The sequence below is a fragment of the Papaver somniferum genome, chromosome 3, assembly GCF_003573695.1.
Source record: "Papaver somniferum cultivar HN1 chromosome 3, ASM357369v1, whole genome shotgun sequence".
Classification (NCBI taxonomy): Eukaryota; Viridiplantae; Streptophyta; class Magnoliopsida; order Ranunculales; family Papaveraceae; genus Papaver; species Papaver somniferum.
The window spans coordinates 200,548,219-200,569,957 of record NC_039360.1 but is presented as its reverse complement, the minus strand read 5'-3'; the positions used below and the strand labels follow the sequence as shown (position 1 = coordinate 200,569,957).

Below are 21,739 nucleotides of genomic sequence, written 5' to 3'. Positions count from 1 at the left end.
TTGTTGTGATGGTGCCTCAAGAGGTAATCCAGGATGTGCAGGCTATGGTTTTATTGCAAGAAATGAGATAGGTGAATTCATTACAGCTGAAAGTGGAGGTTTGGGCATCTCAACAAACTTTATTGCAGAAGTAATGGGGACCATCAGTGCGCTAGAATAGGCTGTGAAGAATAACAAAACAAAGGTCACTATCAACTCTAACTCTACAGCTGCTATTAGTGCTTTCATAAAACACAAGTTACCATGGTTTGTTTGGAACAGATGGAAACTAATATGCAGAAAGATGAATTCCATCCATTTCAACCATGTTTTCAGGGAAGTAAACTTCTCTGTAGATTTCTTTGCAAAAAAAGGTGTACACCTCTCAAAAGGGCAAGCTTTAAAGTTTGTTGTCTGACCTTCCACAATGCACAAAATGGAATTCCCAGACACTCCATACTACATATTTGACTGACACTTTCTTGTTTTGGCTTGCAAAGTATAAGAACACAATGTTTTTCTGTTTTTTCTCTTTTGGGCCTGGACATGTTGTCTATTGGGCTTTTATGTTTCTTTCGGAGTTTCTGTATTAAGTTTGTGTACACCTTTTTGGTTACTAATAAATTTGTTTTGGTTTAAGAAAAAAAGGTTGTAAAGGACGTCAGCTAAGGTAATAAATTGCATAGAGCCTTGTGAGGTTCAAGAGACGCAAGAAGCGCGATTGTAACTAAATTGTTTGTGTTGGAGCACTGCTCGGTCGAACTCGCATGCGTTGCTATCTCAAGCATGTTTATCAATGTTAGTCATCAAAACTATAAATCTTGTTTTCTAGTCTACTATAGCTAAGTCTCGGACTAGGATAGAAAGTGTAGTTGAGCTCAAGAACTCCATGGCGATCATCATACAAGACGAAGGACTACTCAAGGAACTGGTGGAACTTCATCGACTAAAAGGTATGTGGAGACTTGAACTTGTTTATGACTCAAAAGTATATCTACTATATCTCCTATCTTGAGACAAAAGTCGTTTTGCTATATAGACTTTGATTATACACATTTGTTATTTCGAGCCTAGTTTATCTCGCTTATCTATTTCTCGAAATATGTGTTTATAAGCTTTCGCTTTGGCCAAGTTCATCTTTACCTAGTGACGAATGTCATGTTAAAGTTTCAATCACTTGAAAATGTCTTTGACGAAAAATGGTTTTTGAATAAAAACTATATAACGTCCTCTAAAAATGTTTTACTGATTGAAATGAGAGTTTAGATTACATAATCAATGTTGGATATAAGTGATAGGTGTTGAAAACACCTTAATATTTATCTATTATTTATGCTTTCTTTGCGAGTTTTCTTGTGAATTATGTATCTTATGTTTCATTTTGAGTTATTTAGGTACTTCGGAGTCATTGTAAGTAAAAGAAGGCAAAATCATTTATTTGGAGCATAAAGGCAAAACGGTCAATTCATAGGCGAGTGATGGAGCTAGCTTGTCAGTTCTAGGGAACTGAAGGAACAAGAATCACGAAAACTTAACTGTCAGCATCTTCCCAAGTTGCGTGAATGGTGTTGGGTCGCAACATCCCACCCTGCTCGAAACCAGGCTTGTCCTCAAGCCTCAAATTCTGGAAACTTAGCGATGAAATCATCAGCATCTTCCCAAGTTGCGTCCTCTTGCGCATGATTCTTCCACTTGATTAACCATCTGGTGCCTGCACCACTGCCTTTCTTATACATGCGACGATCCAAAATCGAATCAGGTTCCAACTTTTCATAATCAATAATGTCTGGTAACACTTGTTCCACAGATGTAGTTGATCCCGCCTTTAGTTTAAGCTGAGATACGTGAACAACTGGATGAATGCGGCTAGAGGCAGGAAGCTCTAGTTTGTACGCAACTGACCCAATTTTCTCCAAAATGCGGAATGGTCCATAGAACTTAGGAGACAGCTTTGAAAAAGATTGCTGAGACACTGTTGTTTGACGATAAGGCTGTAATCTTAAATAAACCCAATCATCTACTGAAAATAAACGCTCAGTACGGTGCGAATCAGCATATTTTTCATTCTGGACTGTGCATCATGCAAATGAGACTTCAAAAGCTTGAGTGTATGATCACGAGCCTTAAGATTTAATTCAACATCGTGCACTGAAGTTGAACCTGGTAAATAAGCTGTAACTGCAGGTGGGGGACGACTGTACAATGCCTGATAAGGAGACATTCGAATGGCTGAATGAAAGCTTGTATTATACCACCACTCAGCCCAAGGTAACCATTTGCTCCAATCAGTTGGCTTCATTCCCGCAAAACACCTCAAATAACACTCTAAAGTTCTATTTGTCACCTCTGTTTGTCCATCCGACTGAGGATGATAAGCTGAACTGCGACATAACTGTGTATTCTGAAGAGAGAAATAAGCCTCCCAAAACTTACTCAAAAAAATGAGATCTCGATCACTTACAATCGATCTTGGCATGCCATGTAAACGCACAATCTCCCTCACAAAGATATCGGCTACAGAATGTGCAGAATATGGATGTGTAAGTGGTATAAAGTGAGCATATTTCGTTAAACGATCTACGACTACCAATATAGAATTTTTTTTTATTGGACGAGGGAAACCCATCAATAAAGTCCATAGAAATATCGATCCATACGTCAGTTGGTATTGGTAATGGATTAAGAAAACCTGGAGGAGAAACAGCCTCAGATTTGTTTCTCTGACACACTTCAAAATGAAGGATAAAATTCTTCACAGATTGCTTAAGTCCTTTCCAGTAAAAATTATGCTGTACTCTCTTATATGTACGCAAAAACCCGGAATGGCCACCAATTGGAGTTGAATGAAACTCCTGCAAAAATTTTGAACACCACGAAGAAGTGGAAACTACCACAATTCTGCCTTTGTAACGTAATATACCAGCTACGTAAGAATAATTACGCTTATAAGTTGGATCTGCAACTAACCGTTGAATAAGCTCTCCATATTCAGTGTCATTATGACATTCGTGCATTATTTCTGTTACACCACTGAAAACTGGTGCAGTAAGACTGTAGTGGAAGCTGGATTGGAGAGACAGAGCATCAGCTGCAGCATTGTCTTTTCCTGGTCTAAAGATTATCTCATAATCGTAACCCAAAAGTTTAGATAGCCATTTCTGTTGCTCTAAGGAAGATATTTTCTGGTCCAAAAAATATTTCAGACTCTTATGATCTGTATATATTTTGAAATGCCTCCCAAGCAAATAATGGCGCCATTTTTGAATTGCAGAAATAATAGCTAGCATCTCCTTATCATAAACTGCTAAATTCTTGTTCTTCTCAGCTAAAGGCTTGCTGTGAAAAGCAATAGGCCTACCAGATTGTAACAAAACAACACCCAATTCAAATCCAGAAGCATCGCATTATATTTCAAATTCTTTAGAAAAATCAGGAAGGATCAAAACTGGTGTTGTAGTAAGAGCAGTTTGCAAAAGAATGAAGGAAGCAGTAGCTTTTTCCGACCATTGAAAAGCATCTTTCTTAAGTAGTTGAGTTAATGGCGCACTGATCTTACCAAAATCCTTAACAAACTTTCGATAATAACCTGCCAAGCCCAAAAAACCGCGTAAATCTCTGATGGTAGTTGGTGTAGGCCATGACATAATACATTCAATCTTCTCTTGTTCAACTGAAACTCCCTCAACTGAAATAACATGTCCCAAATAACCCACGGAGGACTGAGCAAAGGTGCACTTGGATTCCTTCACAAATAACTGATTATAACGAAGTACTTCAAACACCTGAGACAAGTGAATCAAATTATCAGACATATTCTTGCTATAAATCAGAATGTCATCAAAGAAGACCAGCACGAACTTTCGTAAATATTCCCTGAAAGAATCATTCATTAAACTCTGAAAAGTGGATGGAGCATTGGAAAGACCGAATGGCATAACCAAGAACTCATAGTGACCATCGTGAGTTCGAAAAGCTGTCTTAGGAATATCAGCTTTATGCAATCGAATTTGATGATAACCCGAGCGCAAATCCAGTTTAGTAAACACAGTCGCACCATGCAGTTCGTCTAACAGATCATCAACAACAGGGATTGGAAATCTATCCTTGATTGTCAGCTTATTCAAAGCACGGTAATCAACACACATACGCCAAGACCCGTCTTTCTTACGTACCATCAGCACTGGGGAAGAATAGGGGCTCGAACTTGGACGTATAAAACCAGAGAATTGTAATTCAGCAACAATCTTTTCAATTTCTGATTTCTGGAAGTAAGGGTATCGATACGGCCTCACATTGACAGGTGGAGAACCAGGAACCAATGGAATTCTATGATCATGAAGACGTTCTGGTGGAAGAGCCGTTGGTTGCTTGAAAGTATTAGTAAACTGAGCTAATAATTGTTGTACTTGAGGATCAATAACCGATGTTGCCTTCAATGAAGTAGTTAATGCATCTAGTTCAATAAAAACCCCATGATTTGCATGTTGTAATAAACGCTGCATTGATTTTTGCTCCAAAATCATTACAGATGAATGATTGTCCAAGTAAGGACACAGTTTTACCATTAACTGTAAATTGCATTGATAATCTTGCAAAATCCCATTCAATAGGTCCTAAAGTACGTAACCATTGTACCCCTAAAACTGCATCACAACCACTAATGTCAAGCAAGTGGAAATCAGCACTAAACCTGAAACTAGGGAGTTGAATAGGCACAGAAGGACAAGAACCCCGAGTATTCAACTTGCCACCATCACCCACAGTAACACTTAGAGGAGAATCTCGAGAACAAAATTCAAATCCACATTGTTTAGCCACAGATGGATGCAAAAAGTTATGAGTAGATCCTGAATCAATCAAAATAGTAATGGGTTGAGATTTAATACGACCTGTAACGCGCATGGTACGTGGAAAGGAAGAACCAAATAGCGAGCTTAAGGAGATGGTAGGATCAAATTCATATACTTCAGAAACTTCAAAGGAAACAGGAGCAGTATCCTCTGTAGTGGTAGAACCTTCACGAATATATTCCTCAACATCCAAAATGGTCAGTCTGGGATTCAGACAAACATGATCTTTCTTGTAAACCTCATCACAATTAAAACAGAGACCCTTTTCTCTGCGTTCACGTTGTTCAGCTAGTGATAAATGGCGATACACAGGAGGAGAAGAAGACTTGTTATAAGGAGTGGGTTGAACAGTTGCAGCAGGCCGGAAGGGAGGAGGACGATAAGGCTGTCTGGGAACAGACTTATTTGCTGCAAGGGCTTCCTCTTGATGGATGGCTTTTTTAAAAGCATCATCCAAAGATATGATATCTAATAATCTAAGCGCCGAACCTATTTGAGGTTTAAGAGAGCGGATGAAGCATTGAATCAAGTGTTCTTCCGTGAAGTCCACTAAATTCATTAAACGCTCAAACACAGGAATATGCTCACGCACTGTGCCTTTTTTTTCGATGTTGCTAATAGCTAGTCTAGGATCCACAAATTTCTCTGGTGCAAAACGAGCTCGAAGATGAGCACCAAAATCAGCCCAAGTAACAATGGCAGCTTTAGACTGCTTCCATCTAAACCAAACATTAGCATCACCTTTCAAATTTGCAAAGGCAATAGTAATTTTAAGAGCATCATCTACTGTGTGAACTGCGAAATATTGATCTGCATTGAAAAGCCAACCGTCAGGATCATCTCCATCGAATTGAGGAAACTTGAGGTTGATGTTATTTTGTCGCGGAGGTGGGGGTGGAGGTGGATTATTACGAGGACCACCATGATTGCCTGCAACTGGAGGAAGCAAGGGGCGAAGTTGATCAACAACGGCCGTGGCAACAGAAGCGGCAATGGTTGTGGGACAAATTTGTTAACGCTGTAGTAATACTGGCTGTCAAAGCTGTATTATTCTCCGTTAACTCTAGCTGACGTTGTGTTCTTTCTTCTTCACGTTGCTGACGCTGCTCAATAACTTTCTGTTTTCTTCTCTCTGTTTCTTCAGACTTGTTGGCGTTCATAGCCTGAATAAGCGTATTGACATTCTTGGTCAAGTCTGTCAATCCATCATTAACCCCCTTGAGATTTTCTGTATAATCATGACCACCCATTGTACTTCCAAAAAATAATAAAAAAAAATTTCATAATTTGAGAGTAATTCGTAACCTTGCTCTGATCCAGATGTTAGGATCCTTGCCTGTATCTCACAAAAATAAGCTAAGAACCCTAAATAAACCCTTTGATTGGGGGTTAACCACCAGCTTGAAGAGTAATTTTAAGGAACAGAACTTTGGTTTTCTGATTAGTTACCCGAATACAGGACTTAAGGCAGTATTTATAGCTGCACAGACTTGCAAAACAAGGAAAAAGAGTTCTGATAAAAAAGGGAAACCAAACTATGCTAGAAATAGGGAAGCCTAAATAAGTAAACTAGTGTGAATGGTGTTGGGTCGCAACACAGTTCTTGTTCATAGAAATCAAAGATGGAAGAAGGAAGATGGCTGATTAGAGAAGATTTAAAGAGTTTATCTTTGTATGATTTGAATGCCAGGTCTTAAGAAGGAGGAGATGTTGTTCCTCTGGTTCAGTCGATTTTGTGAAAGGGGAACTGAAGCTGACTCTAATGAAGCTGTTGTTGTTGAAGACTAGGGTTGTTGTTGAACTTGAAATCGAAGAACTGTGTTAACTTAGGTTCTATTCAATATGTGGTGGTTTGAATTAGGGTTTTAACAGAGATTGAGGTAAGGATTTTGTGTTGGTGTTTGAAATGAAGGAGAAGATGATTAGAATCGAAGAAGAGACAAAGAAGAATGAATTAGCAGATGCGATAGCTTTGAACTCGAGTATGGTGGAGATTTGAGTCTGTTGCTGGTGAATTTAGAGAACCAGAATTGTGAAATCAGGGTTCAGATGAGCAAGGGAATGATTTTGTACAGAATTGGTGGTCTGAGTTGTTGAAGGAAGCTACAGCTGCAGGGACTTGGTTCAGAAGCTGGGACAGATAAGGAGATGACTGATTCATGGAGATTGTGAGTTGTAGTCCAGTTGTGTGTGTGATGGAGAATTGATCTGTGGAGTTTGAAGCAACGAAGATCAGATAATTTGGGAGGGGTTTGATTCAGAGATTGCAGGCTGGTAAAGATGCAATTCTGGTGGTGTTGGTATCTGAGAAGGAGATGGCATGGAAGTGCAGGCATGCATTGCACTTATGTGAAGCAACTGCAGTGCAGGAAAGCTCAAAAATGGGTCTGTGGAATTGGCAGTGGTTATGCTGAAATGGGTGTTGCTACCACTGAAAATGGAATTGAAATGGTGGTGGTGTTTGAGATGCAGTTCAAGTTGTTGCAGGTGGAAGGGGGATTTGAACTTGTTAGCATTTGGTTACTACTACGGGGAAGAATCGATCTGAGTAAGGTGCTGAGAAGAGTTGAATGGCAGTGAAGTTGATCGTGTTGGCTTGTTAGGTATCAGTTACAAAGTGCAGCAGGTGCTAGAATGGAGCTGTTGGTGGATGATGGCAGGTGGAATCTGGTAGTGATGCTATTTAGATGGATACCTAGGTTCAGTGCTGTGATGCTCTCGGAAGTATAGGTTTACAGGGAGTGGTGTTGAGCCATTGGTGGTGACTGAGATGGATGCAGCTAAGCTAGTTTGCAGCTGAAATTGCAAGGAAATGTGAACTGAAATGCAAGAACAGAAGTGAATGATGCTTATCTGGTGATGTATTGCAGTTGTGGGCTTGAATAAGGTCTGTAGCTGTTGTAGGCAACAAGAAGAACTGGAGTTAATGTGGAGCAGCAGAATTGATGTTGCAGGTGCCAGCAGTACAGTGAGCTAGAGATGAAGGAAGTGACCGATTAACAAGGTTAATGTCACAGTCAAGAGAAGAAATTAAGATGCCGAGAATAGAAGAATAAACTGATGGCTGAAGTGAAGAATTGCAGCTGAAGGTGGAGATGGAATTGGAACTATAACTGAGCCTGATAAGGTATGAAGCGCCAACAGGGCTGGCTGTGAAGCAGTGATGCACAATCTTGGTGAAACAGAAGCCCAGGCTGTGCAAGTGGCTCAGGCCGGACCAAGTCAGCCCATCCAGCCAAAGTTTATATTGGGGTTATTTTCACACATTAATCACATGGGCTTGGTGGACTTGGTGATGGACTTTAGGAGACTTGACCTAAAAAGAGATACAAAAGGAAAAGTTTTCTACAACTTTGATATCACGTATTATTTTATACTTGGAGCTTTGGAGAGAACTTCTTCTAGGGTTTTCTTTCGTTTGTTTTCATCTTCTTTATTTTATTGATTATGATTATGATGAACTCCATTATTATGAGTAACTAAATACTACTATTGGTTATGGGATAAAAGTTGATTTCTCAAATATGTTATTTGAATCTATGGATTAGTTTTTTCTCAATATTTTATTGTTTTTGATTCATGGTCTATATTGTTATAGGATTTGATTGGTTGAGTCCGGAATCAATCCGATTTGCATTCATTTCTAAAGCTATATTAGGGTTTTCAATACGAAAAAGTTGTTTGTCCCTGATTTTAAGTAGCATAATTGTGGGTAGTGCTTGTAGAGATATATATCCTACTAGTCACATATGAATCATAACCTTGGATAAATCGAATTAGTGCTTTTACACGTTTGATTGCTTTGATTAGTGTTATTCCATAAATCTTAAAGCTTTTAGGGAGTTAAACTTAATTGTGCTTTTACACCTTGGGTTACTTTCTAGGAAGAATTCACATATGCATCTTTTAATGTGGTTGTGATGAAATTAGGGAACTAGCGGGATATTCTTGCGATCAAGGTATCCTAGGGATTTTAATATATGAGAGATTAAATATCAATTCTAGTCATTGATGAAAATACATGTTTGTGAATGATACTATCCCGTGACCAATATCTTCTCCTTATTGATTATTCAAATTATCTTTATTATTTTCAATTATTTTATTTGCTTTGCTAAAACAACAAAAATCCCCACTTGGTTACTTAAGAAACTAAAATTTTATAACAACAAAAGCCTCTATGTGGGTACGAACTCTTTCCTATCACATACTATATTTATTGTAGTTAAGTAAGAAAGTGAAATTATTTTTGACGGTTGACAACCGATCAAATTATTGTAGTATGATGTCCCCCTTTAGGCTTGTGTATGGTAAACCTTGTCACTTACCCGTGGAGATTGAGCATAAGGCGTTTTGGGCTATTAAGCAATGCAATATGGAGATGGATGGTGCTGGAAAGCAAAGGAAGTTACAACTCCAAGAGCTAGAGGAGCTTCGCAATGATGCATTTGAAAGCTCACGCATTTACAAGGAGAAAACAAAGGCATTTGATGATACTATGATTTATAGAAAACAATTTTGTGTTGGGCAGAAAGTGCTTTTGTTTAATTCTCGCTTGCAATTATTTCCGGGTAAATTATGGTCACGTTCGATTGGACCTTTCGTTGTTACTAAGTGTTTTCTCATGGTGCAGTCGAAATTCGTAGCATAGCTACAGGCAAGGAATTTAAAGTTAATGGGCACCGGTTGAAACTATACTATGAAAACTTCTTTTCCGAAGTGGTGGAAGGAGTTAATTTTGTGGATGCAATCCCTTAGGAGGAGTCATAGAAAGCAAGGAGATAGTCGGGCTGACGACTTTAAACCAAGCACTAAGTGGCAGGCAACCCAGCGGTTTTGTATCTTTACCTTTATATTTTATCTTTTTTTTTTTGTTTAAGTATTTTTATCTTTGTTTTTGCATATTATTTGCGTAATTTCCCACCTTGAACTTCACTTTGGATGAGTTAATTTACATTGAGGACAATGTAAAGTTTAAGTGTGGGGGAGCATTTATATGTTTTTAGAGTTTGATGCTTTTTAGTAAAAAAAAAACTGAAAAATGAAGAAAAAAAACACAAAAATGATACTCTAAAACATAGAAATATGTGCCTTTAGGATGACACTACCAATCTATGTGGATGAAACCGTTTTGGTTGCGGGAGTTGAGGAACCCATTAACTACAAGGGAAAAAATTATTCAAGTGTTAGAAATAATATGAAAGTTGTTACCATAGCTCGGAATATCACCATATCACTTTCTGTTTTTACTTTTGCAACCTTTATGTTATATCTATGTGATTTGGTGGGTCACTAATATCGACTTGTTATTGATGTTAGGATGAAATAGTATGATTGAGTTACTGCAAAAAAAACAAAAAAAAAAAAAGAAAAAAAAAAGAAACAAGAACCGATTAATTTACCAAATGGAATATATTTGACACTTGGATAAAGAAATATGTGTGTGTTCTCCCTGTCTCCGTTGCCTAAGCAAGCGTGGAGTGAAGGATCCAAGGGAACTGTCATGTAATCTGCTGACAAGAAACATGCTCTTGGATCCACAAGATCCAATCATGATGTCAATGAAAAAAAATGTTATGGTACAATAAAATCGACTCCTGGTTCCCTTGTATATGCCAGTGAGTCGATCCAGATTTAAGTTTATTGACTGCTGGTTCCCTTGTATATGCCAGTGTGTTGATATTAGAATTCAGACCGGTAGCTCAATCCAACAGGATTCATAGGTTCATCATTGGCAGCGACCTTCAGACAGATATGAGAAACATCGATCACTTTAGTAAACATCGCAACCATCTAAATCTATTTCCATCTTCTTTATCTATTCATTTGTGATTGTGGTTTGTTAGTTTCTGAGATTGTGGCTTGTTCGACTTTCTTAACAGAACTTAATTTATATATATATTAATTTGGATTCATAACAAGGTACCTCCTTTTGCAACCATTTTGGATTCATTCATGGATTTGTCACAGGTAGATGGAGTTTGAAAAATAGGTTTTGTAGGCAAACCTCTTGTAAACCTTCACGAGACTATAACTCGTCCACTAGGGACACCTAGGGGTTCAAAGGCTTGTTATTTATGATAAAAGTGACCGTAGGCTCGACGAGATGGAGTTCTTTGTATATTTTAGAATTGTTTTGTTTGATTTGCTCGAGGACTAGCAAAGTCTAAGTGTAGGGGAATTTGATAGGTGTTGAAAACACCTTAATATTTATCTATTATTTATGCTTTCTTTGCGAGTTTTCTTGTGAATTATGTATCTTATGTTTCATTTTGAGTTATTTAGGTACTTCGGAGTCAATGGAAGTAAAACAAGGAGAAATCATCTATTTGGAGCATAAAGGCAAAACGGTCAATTCATAGGCGAGTGATGGAGCTATCTTGTCAGTTCTAGGGAACTGGAGGAACAAGAATCACGAAAATTTAACTGTCAGTCTCGCAGGGCCGATAGTTGAAGGGAAAATTGATAGTTCAGCTGGTTGGCCCTTATCCAGTATTACATCGGTGGCTATATCACTCTCATTTCCTACACAATACCTAAAATCCAGTGAGGAAATCATTTCCCATCATCAGCCATTATTTCTCCTCTCTGCTTGAAACCAATGGAGGCTCCAGTTCTTATACAGAAAAATCAAAGATGGAAGAAGGAAGATGGCTGATTAGAGAAGATTTAAAGAGTTTATCTTTGTATGATTCGAATGCCAGGTCTTAAGAAGGATGAGATGTTGTTGTTGTGGTTCAGTCGATTTTGTGAAAGGGGATCTGAAGCTGACTCTAATGAAGTAGTTGTTGTTGAATACTAGGGTTGTTGTTGAACTTAAAGTCGAAGAACTGTGTTAACTTAGGTTCTATTCAATATGTGGTGGTTTGAATTAGGGTTTTAACATAGATTGAGGTAAGTATTTTTTATTGGTGTTTGAAATGAAGGAGAATATGATTAGAATCGAAGAAGAAACAAAGAAGAATGAATTAGCAGATGGGTTAGCTTTGAACTCGAGTATGGTGGAGATTTGAGTCTGTTGCTGGTGAATTTATAGAACCAGAATTGTGAAATCAGGGTTCAGATGAGCAAGGGAATGATTTTGTACAGAAATGGTGGTCTGAGTTGTTGAAGGAAGTTACAGTTGCAGGGACTTGGTTCAGAAGCTGGGACAGATAAGGAGATGACTGATTCATGGAGATTCTGAGCTGCAGTCCAGCTGCGCGTGTGATGGAAAATTGATCTGTGGAGTTTGAAGCAATGAAGCTCAGATAATTTGAGAGGGGTTTGATTCAGAGATTGCAGGCTGGTAAAGGTGCAGTTCTGGTGGTGTTGGTATCTGAGAAGGAGATGGCACAGAACTGCAGGCATGAATTGCACTGATGTGAAGCAGCTGCAGTGCAGGAAAACTCAAAAATGGGTCTGTGGAATTGGCAGTGGTTATGATGAAATGGGTGTTGCTACCAGTGAAAATGGAATTGAAATGGTGGTGGTGTTTGAGCTGCAGTTCAAGTTGTTGCAGGCGGAATGGGGATTTGAACTTGCTAGCATTTGGTTACTACTACGGGGAAGAATCGAGCTGAGTAAGGTGCTGAGAAGAGTTGAATGGAAGTGAAGTTGATCGTGTTGGATTGCTAGGTCTCAGTTACAAAGTGCAACAGATGCTAAAATGGAGATGTTGGTGGATGATGGCAGGTGGAATCTGGTAGTGATGCTATTTGGATGGATACCTAGGTTCAGTGTTGTGATGCTCTCGGAAGTATAGGTTTACATGGAATGGTGTTGAGCCATTGGTGGTGCTGAGATGGATGCAACTAAGCTAGTTTGCAGCTGAAATTGCAAGGAAATGTGAACTGAAATGCAAGAACAGAAGTGAAGGATGCTTAGCTGGTGATGTATTGCAGTTGTGGGCTTGAATAAAGTCTGTAGTTGTTGCAGGCAACAAGAAGAACTGGAGTTAATGTGAAGCAGCGGAATTGGTGTTGCAGGTACCAGCAGTACAGTGAGCTATAGATGAAAGAAGTGACAGATTAGAAAGGTTAATGTTACAGTCAAGAGCAGAAATTAAGATGTCGAGAATGGAAGAATAAACTGATGGCTGAAGTGAAGAATTGCAGCTGAAGGTGGAGATAGAATTGGAACTATAACTGAGCCTGAGAAGGTATGAAGCGCCAACATGGCTGGCTGTGAAGCAGTGATGCACAATCTTGGTGAAACAGAAGCCCAGGCTGTACAAGTGGATCAGGCCCGACCAAGTCAGCCCATCCAGCCAAATTTTATATTGGGGCTATTTTCACACATTAATCACATGGGCTTGGTGGACTTGGTGATGGACTTTAGGAGACTTGACCTAAAAAGAGATACAAAAGGAAAAGTTTTCTACAACTTTGATATCACGTATTATTTTCTACTTGGAGCTTTGGAGAGAACTTCTTCTAGGGTTTTCTTTCGTTTGTTTTCATATTTTTTATTTTATTGATTATGATTATGATGAACTCCATTATTATGAGTAACGAAATACTACTATTGGTTATGGGATAAAAGTTGATTTCTAAAATATATTATTTGAATCTATGGATTAGTTTTGTCTCAATATTTTATTGTTTTTGATTCATGGTCTATATTGTTATAGGATTTGATAGTTTGATTGGTTGACTCCGGAATCAATCCGATTTGCATTCATCTCTAAAGCTATATTAGGGTTTTCAATACGAAAAAGTTGTTTGTCCCTGGAGCATAAAGGAAGTAAAAGAAGGCGAAATCATCTATTTGGAGCATAAAGGAAAAACGGTCAATTCATAGGCGAGTGATGGAGCTAGCTTGTCAGTTCTAGGGAACTGAAGGAACAAGAATCACGAAAACTTAACTGTTAGTCTCGCAAAACCGACATTTGAAGGAAAAATTGATAATTCAGCTGGTTGTCCCTTATCTAGTATTACATGGGTGGCTATATCACTCCCATTTCCTACACAATACCTAAAATCCAGTGAGGAAATCATTTCCCATCATTAGCCATTATTTCTCCTCTCTGCTTGAAACCAATGGAGGCTCCAGTTCTTTTTCAGAAAAATCAAAGAAGGAAGATGGATGATTAGAGAAGATTTAAAGAGTTTATCTTTGTATGATTCAAATGCAAGGTCTTAATAAGGAGGAGATATTGTTTTTGTTGTTCAGTCGATTTTGTGAAAAGAAATCTGAAGCTGACTCTAATGAAGCTGTTGTTGTTGAAGACTAGGGTTGCTGTTGAACTTAAAATCGAAGAACTGTGTTAACTTAGGTTCTATTCAATCTGCGGTGGTTTGAATTAGGGTTTTAACAGAGATTGAGGTTAGGATTTTGTGTTGGTGTTTGAAATGAAGGAGAAGATGATTAGAATCGAAGAAGAGACAAAGAAGAATGAATTAGCAGATGCGATATCTTTGAACTCGAGTATGGTGGAGATTTGAGTATGTTGCTGGTGAATTTAGAGAACCAGAATTGTGAAATCAGGGTTCAGATGAGCAAGGGAATGATTTTGTACTGAATTGGTGGTCTGAGTTGTTGAAGGAATCTACAGCTGCAGGGACTTGGTTCAGAAGCTTGGACAGATAAGGAGATGACTGATTCATGGAGAATATGAGCTGCAGTCCAGCTGTGCATGTGATGGAGAATTGATCTGTGGAGTTTGAAGCAATGAAGCTCAGATAATTTAAGAGGGGTTTTATTCAGAGATTGCAGGCTGGTAAAGATGCAGTTCGGTGGTGTTGGTATCTGAGAAGGAGATGGCATGGAAGTGCAAGCATGAATTGCACTGATGTGAAGCATCTACAATGCAGGAAAGCTCAAAAATGGGTCTGTGGAATTGGCAGTGGTTATGATGAAGTGGGTGTTTCTTCCAGTGAAATTGGAATTGAAATGGTGGTGGTGTTTGAGCTGCAGTTCAAGTTGTAGCAGGTGGAATGGGGATTTGAACTTGTTAGCATTTGGTTACTACTACGGGGAAGAATCGAGCTGAGTAAGGTGCTAAGAAGAGTTGAATGACAGTGAAGTTGATTGTGTTGGCTTGCTAGGTCTCAGTTACAAAGTGCAGCAGGTGCTAGAATTGAGTTGTTGGTGGATGATAGCAGGTGGAATCTGGTAGTGATGCTATTTGGATGGATACCTTGGTTCAGTGTTGTGATGCTCTCGGAAGTATAGGTTTACAGGGAATGGTGTTGAGCCATTGGTGGTGACTGAGATGGATGCAGCTAAGCTAGTTTGCAGCTGAAATTGCAAGGAAATGTGAACTGAAATGCAAGAACAGAAGTGAAGGATGCTTAGCTGGTGATGTATTGCAGTTGTGGGCTTGAATAAAGTCTGTAGTTGTTGCAGGCAACAAGAAGAACTGGAGTTAATGTGAAGCAGCGGAATTGGTGTTGCAGGTACCAGCAGTACAGTGAGATATAGATGAAAGAAGTGACAGATTAGAAAGGTTAATGTTACAGTCAAGAGCAGAAATTAAGATGTCGAGAATGGAAGAATAAACTGATGGCTGAAGTGAAGAATTGCAGCTGAAGGTGGAGATAGAATTGGAACTATATCTGAGCCTGAGAAGGTATGAAGCGCCAACATGGCTGGCTATGAAGCACCGATGCACAATCTTGGTGAAACAGAAGCCCAGGCTATGCAAGTGTCTCAGGCCGACCAAGTCATCCCATCCAGCCAAAGTTTTATTGGGGCTATTTTCACACATTAATCACATGGGCTTGGTGGACTTGGTGATGGACTTTAGGAGACTTGACCTAAAAAGAGATACAAAAGGAAAAGTTTTCTACAACTTTGATATCACGTATTATTTTCTACTTGGAGCTTTGGAGAGAACTTCTTCTAGAGTTTGCTTTCTTTTGTTTCAATCTTCTTTATTTTATTGATTATGATTATGATGAACTCCATTATTATGAGTAACTGAATACTACTCTTGGTTATTGGATAAAAGTTGATTTCTCAAATATGTTATTTGAATTTATGGATTAGTTTTTTCTCAATATTTTATTGTTTTTGATTCATGGTCTATATTGTTATAGGATTTGATTGTTTGATTGGTTGAGTCCGGAATCAATCCGATTTGCATTCATCTCTAAAGCTATATTAGGGTTTTCAATGCGAAAAAGTTGTTTGTCCCTGATTTTAAGTAGCATAATTGTGGGTAGTGTTTGTAGCTATATATCCTACTAGTCACATCGAATTAGTTCTTTTACACGTTTGATTGCTTTGATTAGTCTTATTCCATAAATCTTAAAGCTTTTAGGGAGTTTAATTGTGCTTTTACACCTTGAGTTACTTTCTAGGAAGAATTCACATATGCATCTTTTAATGTGGTTGTGATGAAATTAGGGAATTAGCGGGATATTCTTGCGATCAAGGTATCCTAGGGCTTTTAATAGATGAGAGATTAAAATATCAATTCTAGTCATTGATGAAAATACATGTTTGTGAATGATACTATCCCGTGACCAATATCTTCTCCTTATTGATTATTCAAATTATCTTTATTGTTTTCAATTATTTTATTTCCTTTGCTAAAACAACAAAAATCCCCCCTTGGTTACTTAAGAAACTAAAATTTTATAACAACAAAAGCCTCTCTGTGGATACGAACTCTTTCCTACCACATACTATATTTATTGTAGTTAAGTAAGAAAGTGAAATTATTTTTGACGGTTGACAACCGATCAATAAGCATTGTGTGGAAACACATATATGTATAAGTCCTTATTCCTTGAACCAGAGTATGCGTAATTTGTTAATCAGGAAAACCGGAACAAGAGTCCGCGAACTATCGGAGGTTCTCATCCCGAGAAAATCTGCTGGAGTTTGTAAACTCCTTCCGGGTACTTAAGTCTGCGAACTTAGTCCGCGTACTTGAGTTGGTTAATTCTAAAGACGATTATTTGTGAACTTATACTTATATAAACTAAGGAATGCAATTTACAAACCGTGGCTATAAAGTTCATGAATCGATTCGAGTGAATCAAATCATTTTTGCTTCGATTGTGTCTTGTATATTTCTATAAGATCTAAGCAATTGAATAACTCTTTAACTAGTTCGTTTGAGTCATTTGAACTAGTTATGGTGAAGAAGAATATGGTTGATATGAAAGTACCCATATGGCTAACCATTTGGTTAACTATTGTTGAACCAACAAATGTACATGTTTGGGTACGGTTACACAAACCTAAAATCGTGCATTTCATTTGTGTGTAACAAGCTAAGTTTTTGATCTAACGGTTGAAAGATATTATCTTGAATCTAATCAGGTTTTCTTCTAACGGTGAATATGGAATGCTCTATTACTAAGCTAACATTGATTGCAAACCCTGATTTGAAAGACTATATAAGGGAGAACTCTAGCAACTGGGAAACCTAATCCCCACACCCCCTATGTGATACTAGTTGTATAAGCTAGAGTCAATTCTCCTTTAACCTTAGGTTTCTTCGAGACTCTGTAGGTTGACGACTTGAATACTTTATTGGGATTTTGAATCCAGACTGATACTACTTTCTCGTAGTTGTGTGATATGATCTTGTTGTTTCTATCGTACGAGTATAATCGTAAAGATTGGCTTGAGATTGATATCTCCGATAGGCAAGATATAAAAGTAATCACAAACATCTTCGTCTCATCGTTTGTAATTCCACAATATCTTCTTTCGCCGCGTCGATTAAGATTATTGTGAGGTGATTCATAATACTGAGCTGTTCTTCGGGAATATAAGTCTAGTTTATCAATTAGTTCATGTTCACCTTGATTTATCAAAAGACGGAACAAAACTCGTAGGTATTTTTTTGGGAGACATATTTATCTATTACCGTAGACTTTTTTGTGTGATACCGATTTGTTTATTAAAGTCTTCGACTTTGGGTTGTAGCAACTCTTAGTTGTGGGTGAGATCAGCTAAGGGAATCAAGTACGTAGCATCCTGCTGGGATCAGAGACGTAGGAGCATAACTATACCTTGGATCAGTGTGAGATTGATTGGGGTTCAACTATAGTACAGACCGAAGTTGGTTTGTAGTAGGCTAGTGTCTGTAGCGGCTTAATACAGTGTGTGTTCAATCTGGACTAGGTCCCGGGGTTTTTATGCATTTGTGGTTTCCTCGTTAACAAAAATTCTGGTGTCTGTTTTATTTTTTTCCGAATTATATTTTTTATATAATTGAAATATCACAGGTTGTGCGTTTGAATCAATCAATTAGAATATCCAACCTTTGGTTGTTGATTTACATTGATTGATACTTGAACATTGGTCTTTGGTACCGTTCAAGTGATTTCTCTTGTATTCAATTAGACTCGCAGATTTCTATTTGCTTGAGTAAGAATTGAATCGACCAAAGAGAGATATAACTATTTGATATACTTTGTTAAGATTGAGTCTAGTTGATTCTCTTGAAAGTATACTGAAGTTAGTCCATACATATTTCTAATCGAAATATTGGGTGTGGTTGTTGTACCCCCGCTTTTTCAATTGGTTTTAGAGCAGGCAAACACATTAAAGACCTTATAAGTCTGTGTTTGTAGCGATCTGACTCTATGGACAGGAATTCTATCTCCATAAACGTACTACCAGTCTTCGATGGCTCAAACTACTTATGGTGGAAAATTTCTATGCGTGCTTTTCAAACATGGGTACGTGTTGTTAATGGCTATGATCCTCCGGTTAATACAGAAGGCTATTTATTTTTAGCGAAGGATATAGATAGATATATTCCATAAGAAATTCTTGGTGCAAAGCATAATTCTGACGGCTTAAATGCCATCATACATGCCATTACCCCAGACCTTCAGCACCATGTGACAATGTGCACAGAGTCCAAGGAAGCCTGGGATATCTTAGAAACCGTATTTGAAGGAAATACCAAGTGTCTGATTGGGAAAACCTCCGTATGGAAGATGAAGAAACGTTTGATGAGTTTAATCACAAAGTGTATGAAATTGTTAATGCATCTTTTGCATTGGGTAAGACTATTCCTGAAAAGGACATTGTGATGAAAATTCTCAGATCGCTGCCATCTAAATACGATTCTAAGAAGCATGCCATCGTTGAAGGAAATAATCTCGCAACGCTTTCCAGAAATACTTTGGTTGGGAATCTAAAGATCTTTGATCATGAACATACATCCAAGTCTAGTAAAGATGTTGCTTTCAAAGCACAGAAGAACACTAAATTACTTGATAAAAGTAAAAGTGTTTATATCTCTGAAGATGATCTTTCTGATGCTGATTCATCAGATGAAGATCTTGACAAGTCAGTCTCATTGATCACAAGACAGTTTAGGGATCTTCTTTTGAAGAGAAGTAAACGGTTTTCCAGAATAAATCCAAGTTATCAGATAAACCTCATAATCGTGTTCCTCCTAAAAATAGGGATATTGATGAAACTGATGACGAGGATATTCCTCGGTGCTTTAAGTGTAAAGGTTTTGGTCATTTTTCAAATGAGTGTCCAAATATAAAGAAATACACTGGGAACAAAGGTCTTGCTGCAACTCTTGATGAAATGTCTGAAAGCTATGATTCTAATGAAGATGAAAAGTCGAACGTTGCACTTCTTTGTGAAAATATTGAGTTTGATAATTTTAGCAATACACACATCAATCTTTATATTCTTTCAGAAGAAAACCCAACTAATCTGGAAGATAAAATTGACCCCTTCTTTGGAAACTCTATGTATGATGTTTTAGGTTGTACCTTGTGTCTAGCTGCTTGCACATCTCAGATGCCTGAATTATATTCAAGATTGACATGATCATATTTTTCACTCAAAGGTCATGAACTATCAAAGTTTTCCAAGTATAAACAAATTGAGACATGTCAACAAACTTCAACGAAGAGCAAATCGATTAGCAAACAAGCTTAAACTCGCGCAGAAGACTGCTGAGGTATGTAAGATTTTATCTTCTTCTAAGAAGTTAGTTTCCAAAGACAAAACAAGACCATTAGAGAATAAAATATGGTCAAATCGTTTTGATAGACATAGGTCTGTGGATTCCTCTCAAGAGGAACATGCTGGACAAATTGTTGTTCACCGCAACACAACTTGATTGTGTTGATTTATCTTGTCTCATGTGCCTGATCAAAAGAGACAAGATTGTGTACCTCTTATGCTTTAGGAAAAGTTTAGTTTCTTCTTTTCTTAGTTTTTTTTTTTTTGAATTCCCTGTCTATCAATAAAGGACGGTTATTATCGACAATTCCACTCTCTCTAGGGTTCAGATTTGTGCGTGCACGAACCTGTTAAAGTTTAACCCCACATTTCCTTTTTCCTTCCATAAAACTTATTTTATCTTAAGACTACTTGTTGAGATTGTGATTTCCTCTCACAAACCCATACGTTTATGGATACTCCAAGCATTATGTCTTCTGATGGAAAAGATGTTGATGTGATTTTCAAGCCATCAATCATGAAAGAAAAAGAGAAATCTTCGTTGCCTCCAACTTTGAAAAGAAAAATAAGGAATGTGAGGAATCCAAGAGCCGTTCCTTCAAATTCTCAGAAGTTTTTTGATGTTCTTGAAGTATTGAAGGAGACGTAAAAGGAGATTCAACAAATAAAAGCTTTTGTGTTTAAGACTCATGAGATTCAGAAGGCCCTGGTTCGATATCAGTCAAGAAGGTTTATTGATATTAACTCCTATCTTCATGACCCTTATGTCCCAATGACTGTTGACGACAAGGAGTTCGGAGACGATAAAGAATTCTTCAAAGGTCTTAACATCTAGTAAATCTTTTCTTTTTATTTTTTTATTTAGAAGAATAACTAGAGTTTGGAATAGCCATTATTGTGATTACACATAGCTATGTCCAACGTTTTCATCTTCATGTTTTTAGGTTTATTTATTTAAATTATAAAATTGTTTGGAAGATGATTTTTGCAGTATTGATCTTTATGGTTTTATATATTGCAATGTATTATGAGATATGTGTGTTTGCGTCTGTGAACTATGATTGTCCCATACCTTGTCAAAAGTTAAGTCTTTCGTAAGTCGATATGCATATATTGATAAAAAAATGAATGAGCTTTTGACATCACAAAAGTCTGAATCCTATTATGTCATTATTGATGGAAGATAGGATGAACTTTTGTTTATGAGGATTTTGTCTATTGTATGTCATTGTGCAAATAGTGATGGAAAATAGAATGAATCCTTATTTATTCCGCAGTATTGATCTTCCCTGATCCATATTTTATGTATATACTGTGAGGCTCCGTAAGTTCACTTATGTTGAGCATAACCAATTAAATCGATCACACTCTTGTGGTGATTTGGTTGTGTATTCCGATTGAATTAATCATGGGTTTTCTTGTGGTTAATTTAATTGAGTATATTTGGATTCCAATTCATATTCGTATGTGATTTGTTATGTCCAAAAAATCCTTCTTTTCTCATGAAATTAAGGTCTCTCTTGTTATTCTTTCGGGAATGAAATTTTATGGGGGAGAGTTCTTAATTGAACTTGTGCTTAATTGCCAAATCTTTGTGGGGAGTGCGGCTGTGGAATATTATATGAGTTATCTTGTATCTTTATAAACTCCTTGATGAAAGCATTTAGCTTCGGCTATATCATTGCATCTAAATAAGTTGATGTGTGATTTATTTTTGTCATGAAATATCTCTATGGAAATTTTCATTAGGATCATGTTCTTGTACCTTTCAAATTTTATTGACAACAAGGGGGAGAATTAATGTGTAGTTCACACTACAAATACATATAGTTTTCGGATCATTATGTAAGGTGGAGTGGTTTCCATGTGATATGGAATATTGACTAAGGGGGAGTGATACATATCACCATAGTATTGTTGTCGAAGTTGTGATACAATTGAACTTTGATGCTACATAATGATACTATGTGTTGATGGTGGATTTTAGTTCAGGGATAAAATTGTAAAACCAGTATTTTATGCGTTGT

General features: G+C 37.5%; 1 protein-coding gene across 1 annotated transcript; it reads right to left on the bottom strand.

The window, feature by feature from the left end:
* Positions 1-1,589: 1,589 nt before the first annotated feature.
* LOC113360524 lies at positions 1,590-6,079 on the bottom strand. The gene is made up of 6 exons (XM_026604029.1): positions 5,860-6,079; positions 4,542-5,759; positions 3,484-4,432; positions 2,637-3,333; positions 2,140-2,380; positions 1,590-2,050 (listed from the first exon to the last, which is right to left on the bottom strand). Exons 1-6 carry the CDS (start codon positions 6,077-6,079, stop codon positions 1,590-1,592), a joined length of 3,786 nt encoding a protein of 1,261 aa, XP_026459814.1.
* Positions 6,080-21,739: the final 15,660 nt, after the last annotated feature.

Coding starts and splice junctions, on each gene's coding strand:
- LOC113360524 (XM_026604029.1), bottom strand. CDS start 6,079: ATGGGTGGTCATGATTATACAGAAAATCTCAAGGGGGTTAATGATGGA. Junction 3,334..3,483: donor AAGAAAGATGCTTTTCAATG/GTCGGAAAAAGC, acceptor ACAATCTGGTAG/GCCTATTGCTTTTCACAGCA. Junction 2,051..2,139: donor AGTTACAGCTTATTTACCAG/GTTCAACTTCAG, acceptor CATGATGCACAG/TCCAGAATGAAAAATATGCT.